General features: G+C 41.2%; 3 protein-coding genes and 1 non-coding gene across 5 annotated transcripts in view; 2 read left to right on the plus strand and 2 right to left on the minus strand.

Moving 5' to 3' along the window:
- The window catches only part of cops5 (COP9 signalosome subunit 5), an 8,290-nt gene extending 7,198 nt beyond the window's left edge, over window positions 1-1,092 (minus strand). Inside the window, exons 1-3 of the mRNA XM_042510447.1 lie at window positions 1,028-1,092; window positions 790-936; window positions 310-544 (exon numbers count right to left, since the gene is read on the minus strand). Of these exons, the coding sequence (XP_042366381.1) occupies window positions 310-544; window positions 790-926 (372 nt within the window). The 5' untranslated portion in view covers window positions 927-936; window positions 1,028-1,092. The remainder of the gene's footprint in view (window positions 1-309; window positions 545-789; window positions 937-1,027) is intronic.
- Window positions 1,093-2,151: 1,059 nt separating this feature from the next.
- On the plus strand, window positions 2,152-15,986 carry LOC121961010 (centrosome and spindle pole-associated protein 1). The gene is made up of 29 exons (XM_042510914.1): window positions 2,152-2,200; window positions 2,683-2,780; window positions 2,888-2,968; window positions 4,053-4,154; window positions 4,319-4,680; window positions 4,801-4,878; window positions 5,456-5,547; window positions 5,677-5,773; window positions 5,866-5,923; window positions 6,255-6,574; window positions 6,669-6,793; window positions 7,823-7,904; window positions 8,144-8,255; window positions 8,728-8,875; window positions 8,968-9,114; window positions 9,254-9,324; window positions 9,452-9,598; window positions 9,715-9,810; window positions 9,877-9,930; window positions 10,026-10,124; window positions 10,220-10,280; window positions 10,391-10,517; window positions 11,472-11,611; window positions 12,974-13,111; window positions 13,189-13,223; window positions 13,349-13,412; window positions 13,979-14,088; window positions 14,268-14,424; window positions 15,622-15,986. Exons 1-29 carry the CDS (start codon window positions 2,152-2,154, stop codon window positions 15,813-15,815), a joined length of 3,444 nt encoding a protein of 1,147 aa, XP_042366848.1. The 3' UTR covers window positions 15,816-15,986.
- Window positions 3,259-3,331, plus strand: trnar-ccg. The gene has a single exon. It is a non-coding gene; the product is annotated as a tRNA-Arg (tRNA).
- A 257-nt stretch (window positions 15,987-16,243) lies between the features above and the next one.
- The window catches only part of arfgef1 (ADP-ribosylation factor guanine nucleotide-exchange factor 1 (brefeldin A-inhibited)), a 65,704-nt gene continuing 56,363 nt past the window's right edge, over window positions 16,244-25,584 (minus strand). For both annotated transcript variants that reach the window (XM_042510129.1, XM_042510128.1), the window contains 9 exons: window positions 25,031-25,166; window positions 23,461-23,599; window positions 23,074-23,146; window positions 22,422-22,581; window positions 22,194-22,333; window positions 21,898-22,069; window positions 21,366-21,504; window positions 19,123-19,240; window positions 16,244-17,649 (listed from right to left, as the gene is read on the minus strand). In XM_042510129.1, coding sequence (XP_042366063.1) covers window positions 17,425-17,649; window positions 19,123-19,240; window positions 21,366-21,504; window positions 21,898-22,069; window positions 22,194-22,333; window positions 22,422-22,581; window positions 23,074-23,146; window positions 23,461-23,599; window positions 25,031-25,166 — 1,302 coding nt within the window. In that variant the 3' untranslated portion in view covers window positions 16,244-17,424. The remainder of the gene's footprint in view (window positions 17,650-19,122; window positions 19,241-21,365; window positions 21,505-21,897; window positions 22,070-22,193; window positions 22,334-22,421; window positions 22,582-23,073; window positions 23,147-23,460; window positions 23,600-25,030; window positions 25,167-25,584) is intronic.

The raw sequence follows: 25,584 nt of genomic DNA on the forward strand, positions 1-25,584 counted from the left end.
GTGTAAAGCAAGATATATCCCTACAGACTTACTATAAAAAAACAATCTCATGTAGGTATAAATTTCAAAAGTCATGTGAATATATTTCTGGACCACATTGCAGACTTTAAAAAGTAGTTTTTCTTGAGCAATTGAATAAAACCTGCAAAGACTATGCATAACAAAATATATAGTTTCAATCAATTACACCTAAATAAAGTGATGAAATATAAATGAAAATACTGTAACAGAACAGTGTAGATGAAGTGTTTGGGTCCTCCTCTCAATCATGAAAGCTGTGAGATGTCTTTTAATAAGTCAGTATCTGACCTGTTTGGCATTTTCAATGTAGGCAGCCATGTATTCATACGCTGCAGCCTGGGCGTTGACGCGAGTTTCTGTGCCCTCCACAGGGAGAGCAAAGCTGTCCATAATGATCATGGTCTCTCCGTCCACCTTCCCCAGCATGAGGCCCATCACCTCCAGGTTTCCTCCAGACCGGGCATGCATCACCATCTTCAGCAGGGCCAAGGCTGAGATCTTGCAGTACTTGAAATAGTGATGACTACGGGTCAAAGAGGGATAAATATTCAATATTAGGCACGTTAAGTGCATTAGAGATAAGTAACACATTTACATAAACACCGCACAGTTTGCTATTGACAAATAATTCAATGCTAGTTTGTAGCCAAGCTATTAGAAGTATGTTCTGACATTAAACCACCCAGACACAACATACAACACCGAAAATGTAGCTCGATAATCACGCAAACACTTAAACTACACCCTATAGCACTAATATGTACTCACTCCTTTGTCCATGGTTTTGCTGCGAGGATTTCTTGTTGTTGCTTTTTGTCGTATTTGTAAATTTCGTCTATGCTCTGAACTTCCTGCATGCTGTTGGATAGCTCCCATGTTTTCTGAGCTGTGCTGCTCCCCGCCATGATGAATTATCTAAGGAAGAAACAGAATCTTTAAAACTCTTATTTCTGCTCCAGTAAGTGAAAAAAATGTTGTATTTCTTCAAAGATTTCGATATCGTTACCGTTGTTGGGCTAACGTTAAATGTCTACTTGCTCAGGGAGCCATGACAGTGGGTGATACCAAACTACCAAACTGCAACCATCACAGGGGACTTTTGTCACAATTTTGGCGAATATGAAGTGGATACTCTTATATGGCAAATACTAATTTCAATGTAAAACTTGAAAGTTATAATACAACAATGATGTTCCCCCTGAAGAGATTTTAACCGTATCTATCAGTGGTATTAAAGTACAATCACCCCTCTGCCAGAATACATGGTTTAGTCCGGGGAAGACAGCAACTGGCTAACGGTCGGGGACCCACTGACATCTAGCGGCGCTTTTCGGAAAAACATGTTTCCTCATAAAGGTCTTTTGTATTTCTTTAGCACTGTACATTTAGTGAGGGATAAGATATTTAAAGAATCGAAAAAAACAGCTAATGTTAATTGAAACGAAATTTTTCACGAAAAAAAGCCCCTAAACTAAGCTCAAAGGAATACTAAGGCTAGTTGGTTCTTGTTTTCTGGTGTTTGTTGTAGGTTAACAAGCTAGTAAACTTGATTTGTGCTGGTCTTTATGATGTTAAAACAACTTCAACAGCCAATTACATCAAAAGGCCAGTTCTTCAAAGTGATGTAACTAATATCAAACAATGAGTTTAGATATGGTTTATATCTTTTGTCGCGTCATGTTAGCTAACTTGGTTAGCCTCTCCCAGGAGAACATTTCGTGTGGTTGCCTGTAGCAACAACATGATGCTTTGCGCCTCGCGGACAGTCCTCTCAAGAGCCTGTGTCACTTTTTAGTCTCTTAAGGAAAATATTATAAATCTGGATCATATTTTAATGTAATGTATGACGTCTTTGGCGAAAGCAGAGTTTCAGCTGAATGTTTGTGTACTCAGTAATTAATGGACGATAGATGAGATGTTTTTCGAGGGACATGAAGAGGAAACCCTATACATATATCATCACTGATGTGTCACACACTATTCATACATGCAAATCCAGGTATGTGATATATTAATGCTAAGATGATTACCACGTCATGGTCTTAAAAAGCAAATATATCGAATGTTTTAACATGATGTGCGAATGTTCTCCACAGTCAGGTGCCGGTAATTTAACAACACAGCGTGAACATGCCTCCAGCATCAGCAGTACAAAGAATATCCTCTTATCCAGACAGTGGTATTGTGCAAATCTCTGATACTGAACAGATTATAATCACTGAATACATGTTTATGTTATACAGTGCATGTGTTATCCACTATTGAATGCATTTTTTAATATAGAACACATATTGTATATATTTGTTTTCTTATTCCTGCCAATGGACATATTTATTCAAAATATACTTATGTAAATTGTAGCATTCTGCATATTTTATATTTCTAACTTTACATACTAGTTTTACACATTGTATTGTATTGCACAAGGCACATAGTTTTATATTTTGCACACATTTTACATACTCAGGACATTATACATATTAGTATTTTTAAATGTTTCACATACAATTGCTAACATTGTAGCATATTGTACATATTTCATATTTCTATTTTATATTTTTACATACTTGTACTTAAGTTCTGCTTCTATAGTTCTCTATGCTTTACATGAGAGCAACTGTAACAATTCTGTTTCTGATGCTGATATATATTTTTATACAGGTTTGGGCTTAAGTTTCCTGCTGGGAAATGACTATGAAAGTAAGAAGAAGAAACTTCAGCAGGAGCTTCAACAGGACTATAAACAATATGCTGCCCAGGTCTGATAATGTATTTGAAATTGGTCATTAAGACATGTTTTACTACGTGTCTGTGTCTCTCATTTACAGCAACAATCTTATCCTGTGTTGCCATGTTCTTCCCACAGAAAAAGGATCTCAAAACTAGCGAGCCTCGTCCACAACCCCAGAGTCTCTCCTTGCCTATCGATGAGAAGACTTCAGTTCGGGTGTGTGTCTGTGTGTTTCTGGGTGCCTGGTTGTGTACAGTGTTTACAAATTTGTGTAAGTGTCCTTGAATGTGACATAACAGGAAGCATATAACTCTCCATGGTCATCAAAGTGGGAATTCCCCTTGGCATCATATAACTTGCTTACAACACCAGTGAAGTTGATGTACACAGTACACTGAATTGTTGACTCTACAGTGATGTGTCTCATGGCAACTGCTCATGTTAAGAAGTGTTGACGTGTAAAAGCTTACCAACAAGATTAACAGGTTGTGAAATGACAAGTCAGTGGCCCAGTGGCCTAATGGATAAGGTATCAGCCTCCGGAGCTGGGGATTGTGGGTTCAAGTCCCACCTGGGTCAATAAGTTTGTAAAGACATTCCAGTTTCTCCATCATTGGAATACATAAATAACAAGTCAGACTTCCATAACTAACTTAGAAAGGCTAAAGTGGACACCTTTATAGCAAGGGAATTATTAACATATGATAAACATAAAACAATAAAATCTCAGGCAGAGAGGTGGCAAGACTAGTAGTCCAACACCAGAGGGCTCTATCCTCAGCTGCTGTCAAAGAGGTGTTTCAGCAGCTCCTTCCATAGCCAGGTGCAATGCACCTCATTAGGCAATGTGGAACACCTGAGCAAATCTTTGCAAGAGGGAAAGGGGACCAAAACAAAGATCATATGCAGCCATCACAGTATTGGCCTAATCAATGTGTGAAGGCCTAAGAAATCTGCTTGTGTTTAATAGGTTATAGTAAACTAAGATGAGATTGTAATATATATTAAAAAATGCAGTGAATTGTCTTAGATTCAAAAGATGACCCACTGTGTATTGATGGTTTTCTATTGCTTAATTGTTGTATGTACTATCACTGAGCACAGTTTTAAGACATTTCCTATTTAGTTATTAGACATCCACACAGAAATTAATGAATTGAATTTGGGAAAAAGGAGGGAATAACACATAATGTTGCTGTTAATTAGTCAGATTCAAATGCAGCATTGAAAATTTGTTGCTACCCTATCTGACTAAGATGTCTACTTAAGTGACATGACTGTAAATTTGTTTCATTCTCAGGAAAAACTAAGAGAGGAGAGAAATAAAGAATACAACCTCTTCCTACAGGAAAAAGCTCGATTTGGAAGGTTAAAGGGGGAAACATCTCCTGTCACTACAAAGGTAATGTGAATAATAAGGAAACACATTTTTACAAAACAATAGCAAATAAATTGAGCTCTTCAAACAAAATACATGGTTGGTAGAAGAAGATTTTGGTTATGTGCTGTAACACCTAGGTATAAAGCAAAGGTTTTCTTTTGTTTTCTTCAAATTTTCACTTTCAGCCTGGACAGGTTCAAGCTTCAGATGTATACATTTCCTCTTCAGCTTCTCCTCTGCCCATCCTTAACACCCATACAACAAACACACGCCATCCTCCAAGGGATCGCCCTGCATCCAAGAGAGATGCTGCTACTCTGACTGAGGCATTGGAAGATGGAAAATGCACACAGACTCGGGGTACACGCCATCGGGTACGAAGGCGCTGGCAGCTCCATGGACTGAGGGAGCCATACAGCTCTGAGGAGGAGCCAATCACAGACAACGAGGATGAGTTTGACTTCAGACATAGGAGGCAACGAGACAGACACACTCCAGAGCCTGAGTACAGAGAGGAGAGGAGAGTCAGAGTACGCAGAGTTAACAGGTGTAGCTTTTTTCTGTATTATGATTTTGAGCTATTTTCATACCTGTTTCATATATACCTCAGACAGCAGAGCAGGTATAATAAAGTGATTTTTCTTAATCTTGTCTGTCTCTGTTATAGAGCTCCTGAGGAAAAAAAGGAGGTGGAGGCCCCTGGTGTTCATGATCTGAACAACAATGAATGGGTTCAGGAGTCAGAGTGAGCAAGATTTATTTCTATGTACAGTTCTGGTCGACTGCAGCAATGAGATTTCTTATATCGGAACAGAGTTTTCTTAGATAGCAACAGTAGAGACAGTCAATAAAATCCTCCTGTAAAGTCACATACATTTTCCCAATCGATAAAATAATCTGATTGAATGAGCCAATACAGGGCAACTGTAACAAAAGACAGGTATAGATCACTGCTTCCATACTCAGTTATTGCTCTCCAGCACTTCTACTACTACTGTCGGCTTTCATTGTTTCCGTTCATGCCATTAAGTTGAGCCAATCTCAATAAGCTGTTAATGTCTGGGACGGTGATGAAGGGTGAGCCTTGGCCCTGCTCCAGGCAAACAATTACTCACCCAACTCCATCGGAGTAACTGGATTGATTGGAGAATGAGGATTCCACCCCTGAAAGCTCTGCAGGCAAACTATGAAGCAATGCAGGATGTAAAATGGCAGCTGGGTGTGGCTCAGGCGGGAACTGATTGCTGTGCTGTTGCCCTTATATACTGTCATAGTAATTGGATGGCTCTTGTGGAGTGTTTGGTTCTGTCTGTGTTTAGCAGTCTGCAAATGCCAGACACCATGAGGACTGCTACAAGATCTAGACCTGCTACCAGCAAGGATAAGGCAGAGTTTGCAACTGGACTAATGATTGGTACATACCATTTTTATTGCATGAAGCTTTTGGATTTTGGGATTATTGATGGAACTTGTCACTTGAAATTCTTTTTCAGCATCATAATTAACAGCACTTGCATGTCTCTGGCTGTCTGTTGTCACGCAGGAGCAACAGAGGAGCAGACGGCCTCTCAGATGAGGAAAGAACAGTATAAGCAAGAGCTGTTGAAACAAATTGCTGAGCAGCGGGGAAACAAGATCAGGTGAGTGTTTATTCACTAAATCAATTTTTTTCCCAGAGTTGTTTCACCATATGCATAAAACAAAACACAAAGCATGGGGTTATTATTTTCAGGGAGAAGAAACTTGAACTGGGGGTTGCTGCCAGTGGAGTCAGTGACCCAGAGAAACAGGTAAAGCCAAATGGCAAGAACGGGCTAAAAGTGATTGAAATATATTCCATGATGTGATTGTCTAAAGGTCTTATTTTAGCTGAATCATCACTCAGCAGTTTTATCAGTCCTGCATTTATTGCTGCATCTGGATAAAGTATTGTAGAAATGCCTCAACAGAAAAATTAACACATCTCACATGTCACGAATGGTTTATTACCATCATAGATAATGATTTTATTATTGTGATGTGACACCTTGAGTAACACATTGTCTTTAAGTTTTTTTTTTTACAGTATTCGTTGCCTGATTTCCTTTGATGGATCTCTTTTACTCTTTTCATCTCTTCCAGCCCGACCGAATCAAGCAGTTTGGGGCTATAAATCGGCATTATGACAGTTGGAGACGAGATGTCCCTTACAAGCCTGGAATAGATCTGGAGGCCGGAGAGAAAGAGCTGAATCCAAGGCCAACTGATGACAAACCCACTAAGGACACACAGCAGAGAGGCCGCTCAGGAAAGTCCCATGTGGACTACAGCGCAGCTCTCAGTCAGCTGACAGAAAAGACAGTGCAGGGAAGGGCAGCTCAAGGTCTCTCCTCCCTGGACTATTTTAATGACAACTACCACAGGGACTTCTCAAACATGCTAGGAGAGGTGGCCAACCCGAGGTAGCTCAGTGTTGCTTTGCATTCCTCTACATGAAGGACTTTAACAACTCTACAGTGAATTCAGTGTGGTTTCTGGAATGTTTTATCTTTTCAGGGTTGCTGGTCTTACTGTTCCTGTCCCTCCCACTGTAACTAATAATTACAACACTCCACACGATGCAGCATATTACTACTATGGAACCAGGAATCCATTAGATCCTAACCTACCTTACAATACAAGTAAGTATTTCAACCATCCTCATGTTGTTTTTGCCCCTTTGCCTTTTAATAATGTGTTTGTGACTTGTTTAATGTGTACTTTTCATTGCTGCGAACCATTTTTGATGGCAGGTCAGTGTTTTCGCACTTATGAATTGTAATTTTCCCACATACCACATACTGCATCTTAAAGGGACAGTTCACTCAAAATCAGAAAGATTAGTGCAGCCTCTAGCTCATCTGACAGTGTGTGCATCCCATATGGCTAAGGCCTCTGCAGCGGCCTGGGTTTGAGTCCGGCCTGTGGGCCTCTGCTGCGTGTCATTCCACCTTCTCTCATCCATCTTTCCTGTCTATCTCAAACTGTCCTATCAATGAAGAGGAAATATCTGAAAAGATAATCTTTAAAAAATCAGAAAGGTTCAACCCTGAAATTGTTTTGAAAATGAATAAACAACTGGCTGTTTGGAGGAAGGATAAACATGAAAAAAATAAAGCAGTACATGAGGCTTTGTAAACTGGTCAGTACTGATGTTAAATATGCATATTTGTCATCAACATTGGTCCACAGTCATTTCTGTCTTTAGTGTCTTTAGTGTCTTCAGTCATAAACTGACTCACGCTATCTGACAGTTTCACCTTAGATGGCCATAATTCACACTGACTCAAATAAACTCCAAGACCTCTCTGAACAGAACTATTGCCATTTATTACTGAACCACTTTATCGCCATATCGATGGCCAAGAGGGCTTGGCATTGCAATCCATAAATCTCATTTTGCAGCAGAACCGATTTTATTTCTAAGGGGATATACAGTTTATTGGATATGAGTTCAGCAGATCCAGATGGATCTCACTTCATCCAGCTGGTCTATTTGGTTACATTTATTTTCTTTCCGAGTTTAATTTTGCAGCCAAATTCTGGCCCTGGTCTGAGCTCACAAACATTTTAATGTTGGAAAATAAGCTGGCAGTCTGTGGCAGCAGATAGCTAATGAAATTGTTACATCTGTTTGTGTTTATTATCTTGATTTTCTTTTTCTTTATTAGATGATCTACCTGGAGGGGCGCAGCAGTCCTGGAATTTCTACAGTCAAGGACCACCTCCTCTCAGACCCAGTGGCCACACTGAGTCAGTGTCCGCCTTTGCATTAATAGCTTATTTATACAGATAATTAATTTGTAACAACTGAATGTTGTTTTAATTCTTTACACTGAGAGAGAATGTGTGGAGTATGAAAGGTTTTACATGAGTCATGGGACTTTTTGTTTTTCTTCCAGAAGAGGGCCCTCACTGCAAAATAACTGTCTGTCAGTACCTCCTGTACACACGGCTCCTCATCATGTGTCCCTGTGTGTGTCTGCTTCCAGAGTAACTGATCAGCACCGAGCGTATCCCCTGGATGTTCGAGAGCCTCCTGCAGATGAGTCCAAGCGGAGGAGAGAGAACGCTCTGAGCTACCAAGAAGCACTAAGACAGCAGGTACATCAGATATATAAGATATCATCTCATCGCCATAAGCAGACCCCAAGCTGCTTTTATATATAACTAATATCGTATATAATATAAAACATCAGAAACTAGGGATGACAGTTTGTGATCAAGAAGTGTTTTGGGCAGTGTGTTTTTGTACCACGTTCCAGTTCTATTAGCTGGAAGTTGGATGTTTTTAGAGGCTGAGGGAGCAGCACGCTGACACACATACACACACACACACTGACATGCTAATGATTGCTGTAACAGACTGCTTCCTCTATGCTGATAGCAGAGGAAACCCAGACCCTGACTCATTTTAGCATCAAACCCAGATATTCTGTCAGAGACCAGATCAAGGTGAAGTCAGCATTTCCCCATGGGCACAAAAATGCCTTTGAGCCAGACTAGCAGTGACTTCTATTCCACTGTCACACAAAGTGCATCAACTTTTGCAACATCCTGCCTTTCTTGTGACCAGATCAGAGAAAGAGAGGAGCGTAAGAGAAGAGAGAAAGACGAGAAGGAGCGATATGATGCCAAGATAGAGGCCGAGATGATGGCGTACAACCCCTGGGGGAGAAGCGGTGGAGGTGCTCCAATTAAAGACCAAAAAGGCAACCTTGTTAGTAAGTGGACTTTCTCTTTTAACAAGGTCTGCTAAACCTTAGATAATTTTATGATGCGTCATAATAAATGCTTAATGTTTCAATGCCCTCAGGTGACCTGAGTCAAATGCACAGGACCAACGAGGAGTCATATAGGAATCCTGGATCCAGGAATAGTGGACAGACACAAAACTTTTTAATGAGGAATGGTCACACTCCCAAAGTTGAGGCCATGACTTCTCTTTCCCATCAACCGACAGGTATTGCTCAGTCTCTCTGGGTGATTGTTGTGGCAAACTTGGTCTTGTCGTCCAGTGTATTTGAGTGCATTTATGTGTGCACATGTACACATTGTTCTTTTTATAGATGGATTACAGTCTGTCCTGCTTGTCCTTGCAGGTTTCAATGATCAGCCAACTCCACAGCAGCTCCACATGCAGGACAGATACAAAGAAGACCTGAGACAACAGGTAGGTCCTGGGCCACATTATTCTGTAAAATCAGAATAATTTTTATTGTTTACAAATACTTTAGTATTTCAGGGCACTTTGAAGAAGTTGGAAATGAATTATACACGTAACTTGTCATTACTAACAGATAGAGCAAAACAAGCTAAAGCAGGCAGAGGAAACAGAAAGAAAGAGGATTGAGGAGGAGAAAGAAGAGAAGAGGCTGGCAGACCAAAGGGCTCACATACAGCGGGAATATGAGGAGGAGCAAAGCAAGCAGAAGAAGAAGATTGAGGTGAAGAGTTCAGCTCTTTGATGAAGAGCACTTCATCATATCTCCCTCCTGACAGTTAAGGGGGTCTCCTCACACTGGGCTTGCCACTGAGAAACAGTTTCCTTTACTCTTTGCAGCATAGCCTGGCAAACCAAGATTGGATCCATGAACCTAGAAAAAAACACCAGGAGGACAAAAAGATGGTGAGACAGGAAGAAGAGATTAAAAAGAAGGTACCTGAGAGCGTCAGGGACAAAGGGGAGAAAAAGATGGTGCGACAGGAGGAAGAGATTGAGAAGTTACCTGAGAGCACCCAGGACAGAGAGGAGAAAAAGGCTCAAATGAGTTATGAGGTACAGTAAACCTGAAAAGACACTGGTACTGTAGTTTTCAGTTTTATTGAACGTCTTTGTCAAGTGATGTGACACTGTGACTCGTAAATATGCAGAGAGCGCCATCTCCTCCTATCCCAACCTTGCAGAGGAGGCAGACAAATCCTGTGGCATCCAGACCTTCATCTGTTGTGAGCCATCTCTCTGCAAGGACTGTAAGTCACTCAGTAAACGGATGCAAATATTTTCACATCAAGACTGTTTTGATGTAAATCTAAAATATAAAAAACACCCACAATTTCCACAACAGGAGCGCTCTGCGTCAGCACCACAATCCCGAGCAGCCCTTGCGAATATACCCCAGCTACAAGGTAAGACTGTCTTGACTTATCTCTCCCTCAAATTAAATTCCTACCTGCTTATAAATCATAAATTGCCACATAAATAATCTATCTCCCCTCACTCCCTCTGCCCTCTTCAGATGGTCAGCAGGAAGTGATGAGAGAGCTGTCAGCCCTCCGTAGATACCTGAGGAAAGAGCAGAGACAACTGGAGGTTCAGCTGGGCCAGACAGATCTACAGGAGAGTCACTACACTCCCCCCAACAGGTATTACTGTCAGACAGCCTTGAACAACAGGGGTAATTTGAGTCTGTATATCGTCGCCAGAATGGATAGGATTTTATTGCTTTCTTCATGGTGAAAAAAATGGGCCATTTAGAAAACCTATTAAACATGCTCAACCCCTTCAGGTCCAATTTCACCCAATACACCCCCAGACACATTAAGGTGAAGACATAATACTAATTCTGTCTTGTTAAATGGCAATTTTGATTTGCTGGTTGTATTTAAGGAGGCTTTCTTGTGCTCTGAGCTAATGAAAGTGACCCAGGTCAAATTGGCTATCTTCTAATCTCCATTTAGAATTGTTTTAGGGACTCATTACTGCAGTATTTTAACTGTGTGATCCCTAAGAGATATTTTTCTTTTCACCTTGCAAGATCAGCAGGGTCACCTGCAGTGCAGCATCCAATAGGGATTCAGAGTGTTGCTGAGAAGCACTTTAATACAACACGTGGCCGCTTATGACATCTAACTGCCCTGAAAAACACATGTGACATAGTGTGTGAGTAAATTCCACCAACAACAGAACAGGAATGTGCTACAAGCTACTTGTAAAGTCTCTGCTTATACTCAAATAAGTTTACTTCAAATCATCAGAGAAATGTCTTTGAACTGGTGCCAGTTTGACAGCTTTTCTTGGTTCCAGTATAAGCTGCTTACACAGAAAGCCTCATTCTTTAGGCCTCGTATAAGCATTTGGCAGTCTTAAACACACACAAACCAGGTGTTGTGCTCTTACTATTTTAAAACAATGCTCACTTACTGTAACTCTTTTTGAACCTAGCCCCTAACTTACAGGGGCCAACGTATCGACTGCACGGTTTGTACGTCATTGTTTACAAGTGAGGTAGTGAACTATTGGGACATTTTCAGAAAGCCATCTGTGTGTTATTTTAGGTAATTGCCCTGTTTAAGGTGGGATTTTCTTCCTTTGCTCAGACCCAGAGTACGACCCAGAGTGGACACCTTTGAATCAGCGCACAAACAAACTGTCCAGCCATTAACCAGGAGCCCCTCCTCTGGTGCTGCACACTTTAATATGCAAAATATCAGGGAGTTCAACCGGCTTAAATACAGAGGTAATGACACTTTGATGATTTCATTTTATAAAGCAGCATTTGAACTTACTGATCAGATCAGCCTTGGGTCGCTCTGAGAAAAAAAAAACACCCCAAGTCAGTTTCCTGTGCAATCTGTATTCCCTTGCCTGCAGCATCATAACACTCTGCCTGCCAGTGCCAGTTCATTCCCTTCTCAGTGATCAAATATGAACATTCCCGATTCATTGAAAAATATTTCAAAATGATCATGGTGTGATTTTTTAAAGGATCTGTACAATAAAATATTTTTTTAAGTCTGAAGAAAACATTTTGTCGGCTGGGACATCTTTGCAGTGCCACAATACTTAATTTAGATTGGTACTTTGACACAATTATATTTAAGAAACATTGTGCCCCCTGAACTTTGGATATTGCACTACTCCATATTGCAATTTAAAAAAAAAATCTGATTAATTGTTCAGACTTTCAGACAGAGGTTATGTCCTCGTTGCAGAGGCCGTGGGTTCAGTTCCAGCCTCGGCCCTTTGCTGCATGTCATCCCCTCTCTCTCCCCCTTTCACACTTAAAGCTGTCTTATCTAATAAAACGCAAAAAGCCTAAAAAAAGGTAAAACCAGCTGGGCACTGCTTACTTTCCCTCTGTACTCTGAAACAAACTTCTTTCTCAACTTTAAGAAAGCGACTGAAAACCTCTCCTCTAATTGCCTTGGTCATGGTGTTGATGTCAGGACAAGAGCTGAGGATCACTGCAGTCCTAAACCAGCTGGGCATTGCCAGGCGGTTTAGACTTTCTAGAGCCTCATCAGTCCTCTGTCTCCCTCTAGCCGCGCTGAAACTCTAATCTCATGAGGTCATGGGAGGCGTTCGTCACTGACAGGCAGTTTGGCAGCGTAAACAGAGAATGTAATGCAAGCGACCAAGGAAATGGCTTTGGATGGGTTCCCAGACCGAGTTAATGCAGGAGCTCCAGCTTGTAAAACCCCAAAATATAGGAAGAAATGCTAGCCTGTGACGAATTGATGAAATTGCATATCAAACTTCCACATGTAAATAATGGATTTATGCCAGCCTTGCATCTGAGAGCTGCATCAGATCCATTCTGTACACAGTTAAAACTTGATGGGATGTGGGGATGTAGCCAGGCTATGGAGCTGCTGAGTCACAGCCAAGTAACTGTTTCAAAGAGTGGAAGAAGCAGGAGACAGTAAAGAGGGGAGCAATTATATATCTTTCTAACAAATATGAAAGTACTATATACCTCCTCCCCTTATCTTTCTTGTTCTTTATTACTGCACTGATGCAATTGCTGCATCAATCAAAGAAAGCCAATTTGTTGCTACCTTAATACAGATATGGGAAATACCTTTCCTCTGTTCATCAGACACAGCATCTCGTGAGGAGGTCCGTCACATGTACCCTGACCCTCCCACTGATGCGCAAACTCTGGACATCCAACAGCAGGCACTTCTTCGTGAACAGCAACGTAAAACCAGACTCATGAAGAGAGAGAAAGAGCAAGGTCAGTGAGCAGACACAACTAAATTCCTCCTCAAACATTTTCTGTGCTTTTTCTAATTTTTCTGTGTTTTGTTGCAGACTTTTTGGACCAAAAACCGAGCCACTACCATTCTGTGAGTGGTGATCACATTTTAAATATGTATTTTCATGTCAGGCTTTTACAAATACATCCTGCATAGTTTTGCTCTTCTTAATAGTGAGCTAATTGGTGCCTGACTGTGTTTATTTCTTCTCTCAGCAGAATAAACCTGGACACCTCATCCATAGAGACTCCATATTGCCATCTGAGACTGCTTTTATTGGTAAGCCTGTCCAAACATTGTCTGTTTATAAAGACTGTCCTTGTTCCTCTTCTTCTTTCAAGTACGAAGAAAGTGTTTTACATCAGTGGAGACACAATATGCTTTGGGATTTCTTCTTTTTCTAAGGCCCCAGACATCTTCCATAAAGATGACATAGCGTGGGAGGTCAGCTACATACACCCTCACAATACCACACTACAACAGCCTCTGCACCAGGATAATTTGGCCCTGTGTCTCTGTGCCAGGCTAATTGTGGCACATGCCAGCTTGTGTCTCTGTGCTGCAGCTGGTGCCAGTGCTGGGTGCAGGGTGCACATGCCAGCTGCAGGGTGGAGATAGTACAGTGCCAGCCATTGGGGATGGGGGCAGTAGAAAAACTGTTTAAAAAGGCGGGTGCAGGATGGGAAGCTTTGAATACTTTTTTATGCTTTTCCAACTGAACCCTTCCAGTAAAAAGTTTTGCTGAATGGACTGATATCATTACTTTCACATCTGAACTGAATGAACTTTTAGGTCCCTGTCTAACTGTAAAGAGGTTTGAGTATAATGATGAATGGCTTTGTCAGATGTTTACAGCGGTGATGCATGTGAAGAGTGGGTTCATCGGCAGAGACCCCGTCAGCCCTCAGCAGAGCGCCAAGAGAGGACAGCCCCGCTGAGGAGACGTGACTATGATGTATGGCGCAGAGCAGTAAATGGATTCTTTTGTTTGCTGCGGGCCAAAACGATCTGAGTCACTACAGTACCAGAGCTGATGCTTTTAATACTGTATTACTCAAGTCCCATTAGTTTTCTAATTTTACAATATTAAACAGATGAGTGGTCAATCTCTTCCTTCTGGTTTGTTTTGAGCAGGAGGTGGCTGAGTGCATGGATCGGAGGGACCGTAACATCCAGCGAGATGCTCAGTCTGTGCAGTCCGCAACTAGTTTGAACCTTGAATCCAAAGTCAGGGGCCACAACCACCACCGCATCACTAGACAAGACACTGCTGATCCCAGTGACAGATCAGGTGAGAGGAAACACATGAGAAGTTTAGAAATAAGCCGGACAAATAAAACAATAGTTTAACATAGTTAGAGGCAAGAAGAACTACAGGCTATTTCACCTTGGATCTCTACTCTCCGCCATGGGGGGCATTCTCTAGATACCACTGGACAAGTTCACGAGTCACTTGCAGTCCATTCAGAATGGACCCGCAACTCACTTTTTGACCCACCAGTTGGGAACCACTGCTCTAGATGCCGTCCAAAACCAAAACTTTATAGTTCTCTTCTCTTGTACTGCAAACTAACTATGTTTCTAACTGCAAAAATCTCCTCCCAAAATATGAGTGCACAAAATGTAATGGATGAGGATACATTTTACAGTGATTTGGCTGGCACAGATATTCAGTTGTATTTATTCTAACACAGTACACGGCCGAAGAAGTGGGGAGAGTCTGCTGCTGACTGCATTAGCCAGGCAAGAGGATACAGCCGGCTTGGCTCAAATAGGCCTCCAATGCCAACAGAAACTCAATCATTCTGCTGCAATGAATTTCAGTGTGGGCAGTTTTTGGTGGATGCTGTCACCAAAACCAACCCGGAGAGAGCCAGTGTGTTCATTATTATGCATAAAAGTTTTACTCCTCACTTGGACAGACGTGCTGGAGATGATCTTCAGGACCCGTAGATAAACTGAAGAAGGCAACCAAGACCAGCAGGACAGAGAGGGCAGATGACCACTGAGTATTTTTGCCTAACGCTATATTTTCGCCAACAAACACATTGCTGTAGGCTAGGGGGGTGCGCAATGCATCCTGATTCATGTCGGCACTACCAGCATGGTTCTGTGATCAAGACAGCTCTCTGTCAGTATAGCGCATACTGAGAAATGCATTGTTTCAGTTTAAAGGTGGTAAATTTTCTCTCAAACAGAGAAGGTAAAGTGCGTGTAACTTTGTATTTAAAATGGCTTTTTAACCAACTCTTAACATGCTTTTTGCCAGATCTCTGACATGTGCTTCAGTCTCTTACCTACACTTTGCCTTTTCATGTTTTCAACAAAGACAGATATTACTTGTTTTAAGTAGAATTAAAAAATATTTTGACTCAAAATTGTAGAAATGATGATATCTAAACCTAAAAAAAGTGCCAAACTTTAAGCGTTCTTTATTTTCTGGTTGCCTAAAGAAATGTGTGATGATTACGCCTATGTTCCTCTCCAGAGGGGCCGTCTGGTGATGAAGTGGATGTCTTGTCTCTGCATTCTGCCCTGGAGAGGCGTGTCTCCATGGAGACTGTTGCCACAGAGGCCTGGCTGCGGCCTGGCACGTCAGATACTGTAAAGCGCTCCAGCTGGAGGGAGAAGCCAAATGGTAGGATTGATGCTCCACCCTGGCTGACACACCGTGTCACATAGCTCCCATTAGCTGTGTGAGGCTTGAATCACTGTATACTGACCAACATGTTAATTGTGGGAGTTAGATGACGCAACATCAAAAGCTTTTTAGAGACCAGAGTCTGCCTGTAAAAATATTAATGTCTGTTAGTTTAGACAAGAACCATCTTAGTTTGACCACTCAGCATAACAAGTGCACTTTTTACCCTGAAATGCAGAATTAACTTTAACTTATAGTTCATAAAAGTTTTAAGTTTCATATCTGTGAATGTACCACAGACTTATGTATGAGCTAATGTTGTTATTTTTGTTATAATTATTCACCGGAGAGTTATTTTATCATAATAAAATGTTACTTTAATGTCATGGCTGACGGCTGTTAATAGATCAAAATGAACAGCTAGGGGCTCTATCATTTAGAAGTCAGTGATTCAGCGTTTCAAATCAACCAAGTTCAAAAACTTTATTGACCTAGAACCTGATTAGAATGCCAGATGATGTATTGTACAGAAAGTTGTACATAATCTTTTTTGCAACATAGAAAACTTTACATTGCTTTATCATATACATTTTGTTTTCTACATCCATGAGCAGGAATGCATCCCATTCATACTTAAAGCACAGCTAACATTTGTCATTTTCTCTATACATATACCTTTCCCCCAAACCAAAGGAAAAAAAAACATTAAATATATTATTAACTTTTGATTTTGTACACAAGAGTGAAAACTAAACTCAAACATGAAAACAGACTAGTGAGTCAAAAGCAGCTAGCATCAGGTTGCTCTCTTATCTTCCAGTTTCAGAAGCCCAGTTATCATCTATCTCCAATAAAAACCTAAGAACATATAAAATGGAATAATTTAACCCTTCACTTTCCACGGTCATGTTCAATTACAAATCGTACTGTATAGGACAATCTGCAGGAGATGGTACAGTCAAATAAATTATCACAAAAGTAAAATCTCCAGTGCATTCAAAAAAGAGATCAAGTGCAGCAAATCCAGAGGAGGAAAACAAAAATAAACAAAAATAAATGAAATCTAGTGTTATAAGATTATATTACATAGCGGCAGATCTGTACAACTAGTTTCATCCAAGAGGCTATCAATACTAATGTTAGCCGTCTGCGGTGCAGACAGAAAGATCATTACTATCAAGGTGTGACAAATGTCACATTTCATAGTTACTAAATATGTCTTTTTGCATGTTGTTGAAACCATTCATTCTTTACTTTTTAAATATACAGTAAGAAGCACACATTTTTTGAAATAAATTCCTTCTGAGCAGATCAGAGATATGGATAACTGTCAGTTGTTAATTAGTCGTTTAATCCAGTGGAGGCATCGCTACACCTTGTACAAGACATTACTGATTTCATCGTGATATCAAGTACTCTGTCTGGGCTGTTTGTGTGTGTATAGGCGTGTCTGTGTGTATGTGTGTGTGGTGACAGGGTTAAGGGTGCGGGTGGGTGGTAGCAGATAGCTGATTGATAATCAGCTGTTTTAAGTCAAGCAGAGACCACATGGGGGGGCCCTGAGGTGACACAGAGCATCAGCGCAGTTTCACAGATCTGAGGTGGAGGCCTCAGCGGAGCTCCGTGTTCCAGGCTGTTTGTGGTGCAGCATCACTGGGCCTCCTCCCCAGCCTCCTCCGCCATCTCTGCATCTGCCTCCTCCTGCTCAACGTGTGCCGGCTGAGGTTCTGGTTCAGGCTCAGGCAGCTGTGCAATGTGAAACACGACGCCGATGCGCAGGTAGAACTTTCTTAGAACGGCTCGGAGCTCAGGGATCAGGTCAAACTGCATGATCTCACACAGCAGAGGGTAGTATCTGGATGCATGCGCCTTGAACTGTGGGATAAAACATAGACAGAAATGAGATGAAGACAGACATGTTTTGGTGGAATAAAGAAACACCCAGGAGCACTTAAAACGTATGTATATGCTAGTTATTTGGTACAAAATGGCTTTAAATGACAAACAGCAATTTTTTCTGCTATCTTTTGCTGAGCTCTATAGAGTAGACATACTATTAAGTGTACTAAGGGTGTAACTGCACTACTTAATTTTAATTTTCAAGACTACTTTTAAGAGGATTTTTCCCTTTAATGACAGGACAGCTATAGATCAACAAGAAATGTCAAAGAGAGAGGAAATGACACATGACAAAGGGCCCTGGGTTGGCATCAAACCCAAGCTACTGCAAAAGCCTCGGCCTATATGAGGGTGCATCTAAATCTAAATACTTAAGTAGTCCCAGTGTGATATTCAAACCCAAAAATGCAGTGAGTTTGGCTCATATCTAAAGGGATAGTTTGGATCTTTTGAAGTGGACGTCGGTGTATTATCTACAGTAAATGGGGGTCAGTGTGCCCTTAGTTTGGAGAAGCAGAATGGAGTAGTCCCACAGAAGCCAAGGAAAGTACTGCTGTGGAGGGGGGCAGCAACAAGACATATTTTAACCACAAAGCCCACTTAAAAATAATAATCAATATCAGTTCAAGTGTATGCTATATTGAGAGCATTTTCACTGCTTTACCTTGCTGGTAGACAGCCTTTTGCAACGGGGAACTCCAGACGTTGCATCACTCTCTTCAAAGGTACCAGACTCCATTGACAAAAACAGTCATTTTTCTTGCTCGACATGAGAACTGCTGGTCTACTGCTGAATGATCAATTAGTTTTTTGTGTTACTGTGTGACTGTGGTGAACCCAAACTAGTCCTTTTAAATGCCAAAGTTGCAAAATAACACAAGTAAACTAATTGCTTGAGGCAGCAGTAGACCAGCAGCTCCTGTGTCCAGCAATGTTAAATAAGTGTTTTTCTCTATGGAGTCTGGCCTTGAAGAGTTGCAAATCACTGTGAGATAAAAAGGTAAAGCACTAAAAATATTTTCAATATAGTGTATGCTTAAACTAAACTGATGGTGTTTTTTTTTTTGGTGGCTAAAATGTGTTTTGTTGCTAACAAATCCACAGCTGTACATTTCTTAGATCCCGTGCCAGTACCCCTGCCTGGTTCTCCAAACTGGAAGCATGCCGACTGACTTCTAATCTATGTAATATATTGATTATAGTACCTCACACAGCCCCATTTCTAAAGAGCCAAACTATCCTCTACTGCAAAAAAGGTTTTAAAAATAGATGACGATTTGGACATGCCTTCTATTTTTTGCCTGTTACACTAATGTTAGACATGTGAGAACACACTCTAAAGTGTTGGAAAAAATAACTGCTTCATCTGTTATTTTTAGAGATCGGGCCTAGTTGTAGATGATCTTGTGTTTTTTCAGGAAGGTGTCATGGCGTCTTCGGGCTCCTTACCCTTTCATCGCTGATCTTTAGCACCTTGGTGAGGAAGAGCAGCAGCAGGTTGGTCCAGGCCTCTCTGTGGCTCTCTGAGGTCAGAGCCAAGAAGTATGCTACAGCCTCACTGCACACACTACATAACACAGGCGAAGAGAGACACATTTCAGGATGCACGTGAACACTGTGTAAAACATTAAACAGCAAAAAATACTGGATATTCTGACAGAGAAAAGGACGAATATATTGCAGCAAAATAGCATCTGTTTCTCCGCCTCGCTTATCACATGACAAATTGCCGGGATGGGGATGATGAAGATTGTTTTCGCTCACTAACAGCTAATTAAAGCATCTGACTGAGGCTATTATGAAAACAATTAGACACTTTTCCTCACAGTTTAAGCTTGAGGGAAACTGACGCAACCCCTGACCTTTTCCCTTCGACCCTGCGGCCCTCTTCTGACATCAGCGGCATCCATTAGCCATTAAACCCCTTCTCTCTCCCTCCCTCAAAACTCACAGCTCCCTTGCACTTAAATCTCTGACCTTATCACCTCCCAGATCTGCTTTTTACCCTCCTTTGCACTAATCAAACTTGCATGTGTGCTGTGCATGGCGTCTAGTGTTTGAAGAAAAAAACTGCCCGTGTGTTGCTTCTAGATGACAGGATGAGGTGTTTGAGAGAGAGAAAAAAACATTAAAATACAGGCATGATGACACATAACCATGTCCTTATGAATTAGGATTTCTGAGCTACTCGCACACAGAGGCACCATCCTTCCTCCTCCTCCTCCTCCTTTTTCTCATCTTCTCTCTAATAATGAATGCAAGTAGGAGAGACAGGCGATGATTCTGCTTTATCTTGATATCATCATCAATTCGAGGGCGAGGCAGGAAGAGAAAGGGGGCGACGTTTGTTTGCGAGGCGCTGAATAAAGATGCAGCGATGACAGCAGTGCTGACGGAACAATGAAACATCAGTGTGCTGATTTCTTATGATCTATACGGCGCACAAGCATCCGTTACAGAAAACTACCGAGCTGTGCAAACGCTGTGCCTTTGCCACGAGTAACTGACTGTAGATACTGACATCAAAACAACCTCCCCTTCTCTCAGGGGTCAGTGTCTTTGGATTTCTCCTTCCTCTGAGGAGGCCATTGACGTCTGTGCCCGAAAAAGTGTGATCTTTTTATTCCCACATTTGAGAGAGCGATGGTGAATGTGTGAGACGCAAATTAGGCTTTGACCGATGAAATAGTTGTCAGCTCAGGGACATTTGCATATGCTCACACGCACACAGACCAGGGGTGGAGCGAACTGATAACTATCAGTTGATATTAATATTTCACAGATGTATTGGCAACAACATCCCTAATAGAGTGCCAATTAATTCTGCAGGACAGTAAAAGGACTTCTAAAGATCTGCAGCAATTTTAATAACTCAAACTGCCCCCAAGACCTTAAGTATTAATAAAATTTATTCTCATTTATTCTCGGATTGAACTTTTAAAATAAATAAACGTGATCCGACCAAAACTTCTCAAATCCATCCATCTGACGCACACACCTAAGAGAATAACTAAACTAGTTTATTCCAGCAGAGTTTTAGCAAGATGTCTTATTCTAAAAGCATCCATCATGTATCCATCGCAAACTACCAACAACAAAACCTCCAATTAGTCACTAAATTCTGTCAAATTGAGAGCATATTCTCAGGCTTATGCATAGATATATGTGCTGCTCCAGCTGTCTGTTAACACGTGTTTGGCAGGAGAAGTGTTATCTGTGCAGACAGGATCATCACTGGGATGAAAATAAGCAACACAACAACAGAAACTATCACAAAGATCAGTAATGTAACCTGTTAAAGGAGTCAACACAGCTACGCCTGCTGACGTGGAGGTCAAAAACGATGACGCTGAGTGTCAGATCAATGTGAGGAGTGTTGCATGAACTGAGAAGTCGTGTTAATTATCAGTGGAAGTAGCTGAATAGGGTTAATTCTCAGATGCTCTGAAATCACCATTGCCATTGTATGTTTGTGCAAGCCATAGCTATGTAACATATTTGTATGTTGTTGTAAGGCAGATATATTGAAAAGTTTCAAAATGCTGTGGTTAACATATTGTTATGTTGAGGCACAAAAAAACACTTAATTATGGTTAGGAAAAGATCTTGTTTTGGCTTAAAATACCCAGGGATCAGCAGTTGCAGCACAGATGCAGTGAATGCAGTGAATGCGTCACATGTTTGTTCCTTACTTGAGTAATCGTCTCTGGACCTCTTCCCAGGCGTCCTGGCGACTCTCGTCCGTGTACATACGGAACAGGATGCGCAGGCCACACGCCAGGCTGCTGGTCTCCTGCTTCAACAGGTTGGGCTTCGACTTTCCTTTGAAACCTTGAACACGAACACACAGATGCACATTGTTACAATCACAGCCGTTTTAAATATACTATAATGATCATTATTATTACCTCAACCAAGGAGTTTATGACTCTGTTTCGGTTTGTTTGTAAGCAGAACTATGGAAAAACCCCTGGCTCAGTTTTGATGAAACTTGGTGGAAGGGTGTAGCATGGGCCAAGGAACAATCCATTATATTTAACAGCGGATCCGAATCTCAGTGCAGACACGCACGTATTTTGTTAACTTTTGTTAACTTTGCAAGATGAAGTATTTGGCCTTGGCGGAGGTCTGTGCTCTCTGAGTGCCCCTCTAGATATTATCCCCAAGAAACTACACAGCCTGATCCACTACTCACATATTCTTCATGTAGACTTCTTGCCATACCTGCTTTCCACAGTAAGGTCCTCTGCTCGTTGTTGGAGTTGAAAGCCTTGGCGAAGCCATGCGACTCCAGCAGGCAGTCCAGCAGCTTGAAGAGCTGTTCTGAGGTTAGGTAACGATACATGCCCTGGTCCTGGGTCTCCACTGGGACGTCTGCTGCATACGAGGCATCCCGCTTCAAAAAGACATGACGGATCATTATTGGCTTTAATCACAGCACAAAAATATATGGTCTAAAACTTCTAAACAAACCCACTGAGGGGTCATTCTGTAATTATCTCACAGAAAAGTATTTGTACCTGAGCAGCAGCAAAGTTCTCAGCATCTTCCTTCTTACTGGTGGCAGGGAAGAACACGATGTTATCGATGGTCTGGATCAGCTCCAGCTGCACGACGCACTTTATCAGCAGAGCAGTGAATAAGCGCTGCTCCTGGACCTCTGTGGAGCATTAAGGGAAACTTCCATCAGAGCACAAACAGGGATGAATACAGGAGCAGTCCGTCTCTGAATCAAGTGACAGGCTTACTTATTGGGGTCCTGCTCCGGGAGCCCTCCTCACACATGCCTGAGGCTGAGCTGTACTGGCTGTGCCGACGGTTCTCCATGGCAACCCGATCAGCGCTGCTAATGGAATGCTGGTCTTCAGAGCGAGACTGAATGTCCACTGACTTCTGGGAAATGGAGTCCTAAGAGCAAAGTGCATGGCGTTACTATAAGACCTATACATGTGTATACACAGTACGTGAAGGTATATACAGTAAAAGTATAGAAATTATGTTTAAGAAAATTGCCCTTAATAACCTCTAATAGCACAAAAAAACAACTGGCTTGCATATCTGAAACAGCAAAAATACTATAACACCTGGTGACCTCTGGCTTTTTTGTTGTTTGTTTTGTTCCATTTTGTCTCATTTTGTCCTGTTTCGTCTATATTTATTCCTGTCTCCATTTACCCCAGTGTATGAGTTGTCTGTCATTACTTTGATTTTTTTTTATTTTTTAAAAATGTATTTACTTTATTTTTTGAGGGGGGCGGTACTGCACTCAATAATAAAAAAAAACATAACAATAATCCTGATAGAAAAAATCTCAGAGGAATAAGCAAAAGATTTTGAAATAAACTTGAACAAATAATGATTCATTCACACACAAAAGAGAAAACTTGTGTCATTCCTCACCAGCTGTTTGTCTGACAGGCTCTGTGTTGTCAAGTATTCTCCCTCTGCTCCTGCTGGTCTCCATGTTAACAGCCTGAAAAACAGTTTGCTCAGTTAATCACATCCATTATTGGACAGAATGATAAACTAACAACTTCCAGAATAGAAAATTACCCGAGCAAGAAAATCCATCAAGCTAAACAGAATAATTTATTCAAAGTCTTTGCTGAATGATATGTCTGGTTTGTATTTTAATTTTCCTCTTTCATGCAGCAGCTAATATCCTTGTTTATAATTATAATCACTGCTAAAATTAATACAGTAGATTTATTTACAACTAAATTTAAAATCATGGCTTGTTTTCTGGCTTTGAAGAGATGCTTTGTTTATATCTGTGCAGAGGCTTACGCGTGTGGGATGGTGGTCTTGAAGATGTCCAGCATGCAGTTGCATGTCTTGTCCCAGGTCTCCGGGGAGAATTTTTCTCCATTCAGGATGACCACATTCTCCAGACAGTTGGTGCCTGAACGGGCGAGCTGCTCATTATCTAGAGACGTGGGGAGGCAGAGACAAGGAGAGTGTAAATTAAAAAGACAGAGTAGGAAACAAAGGTAAGCTGTTTTATGAATAAACTCTGTATATATTTTCCATATATTTTTTAATATGTTCCATTATACAAGTTAGTTCCGACCAAGCAATTTGATTGGTCGACAGTTATTCCAAACAAATCAATCAAAGGTACTTTTAACTCTCCAGATATCACTCCGCACAGCAGTTCTAAACCCTTAATTAAGCCTACATTAATAGTCGGTAGTTTACTGTTAATTGTAGTGTAGTTCTGGAGGCCTAACTTATCCTACTGGGGAGAACTTACACTCTTTTCGGGGCTCTTGAATGTGTGGGAGTTTTGGTAAAAGAAAATGAAAGGGTAGCAGTTGCTGTTGAAGCTGTCACTCCGTCTTCCGTCCCGTTTATTGTTTTATTACTGGCGGCAGCGGTGTTTTTCAACAAGCCGCTGTGGGCCGTTATCCGCGCTATTGTTTTAGCCTAGCTGCCTCAGTATAGCTAGCTGGCTAACCCTTGCGCGGTGCGTTAAGATTGTGCACAACTGTGTTACCGATATGCGGCTCGGAGACGAGGACCCCGACAGGGACTCTAACTTGCCCCTCTCCCTTTACTGACTATGGGAGCCAGAGTGTCCTCAGCTGGATGAGACAGCTGGAGGTGGCTGTCAGCGAGTGTCGCAGGCCGCGGAAACCGCAGTTATGAGTCGGTGAGTATTTTTCCTGCTTACCTCGGCAACTCAACAGAGAAACACAGCTTATTTGACTGAAAACACACCAAAAATTTTACATGATACTAGTAACTGCCCTATGCTGTGCATAACGTGTAAACCCAACTAATACAAAGCAACTAGTTAGTTTTTTTCCAAGCTAGTTTGTGGGGGGAAAAAAAGTTGTGTTGCTAGGCAACAGCCATCACGTCCAGCGGCTGCGGAACTATTTGTGTCGGCGGAGCAAAAAAACTAATAAATGGCGCTTGTTGAACTGTAATAAACAATGTCACAGTCGAGGTCGTGCAGTTGTACTGTCCCTGCTGAAAAAAAGCCTGACTAGTTTAAAATGGTTAAGTTGCTTGACCAGTTTAAGGTATGTTATTCCATAAATTTTGATGGTTTAGGTGGTCATACCAGCTTGTATACAGTACATCAGCACTCCCTCTCCTGTGATACTACTGAAAATAAACAACCCAATTATACTAAAAACGTTTACTGACTATTTTCTATTGACTATTAACTGTCTTAATGGCTCTTATTATTTTGACTTTCATAACCTGCATCAAAAGCAACATGCCTTTGCCTTTTTTTATGTAGCCACTTAAAGAAAAGAAGGAAATATTGATCTTAACACTGCACACAAATTCCTCTAAAAGACACCTGTGTATAGATAAATATGACATGAGGTTTCTGCGTGCTCACCTTGCTGCACACACCAGTAGAGCTGAGCCAAAATGTCATCCAGCAGCACGTCATTGAGGGATTCAAAGTATTGGGTGAAGACATCACAGATGGCGTAAAGTGCATGGTTGCAAGTGGTGGTCATCCACTCTGCTTTCTGAGGGTGCAACACAACCGCAGTGAGAATTTTCTTGCATCAACATGAGAGCACAAACTACAGCACAATACTCTGGCTTAGCGATTGCATTTTAAAGGTGCAATGTGTAAGATTTAGATGGGTATATGAGGAGATATGGAATACAGTATGTTTTCATGCTCCATCATTTTATCAGATTCACTCTCTGTTTAAGCACCATCAGCTGTTCCATTTAAATCATCACATGGCCATTAGCAGAGGATGAGACAGGTGTGCTTCAATATTAAAAGTCATATCAACTGTAATGCTACTACGTAGAGTTATTTTCTATATAAATATACATTTTATCGGATGAAAAGATAAAATACATTTAAAGATGCGGAAAACAACAAATCATACGGATTATTTGTAAGCAATAATACAATTAATGTAACGATAG

The sequence above is a fragment of the Plectropomus leopardus genome, chromosome 21, assembly GCF_008729295.1.
Source record: "Plectropomus leopardus isolate mb chromosome 21, YSFRI_Pleo_2.0, whole genome shotgun sequence".
Lineage (NCBI taxonomy): Eukaryota > Metazoa > Chordata > Actinopteri > Perciformes > Serranidae > Plectropomus > Plectropomus leopardus.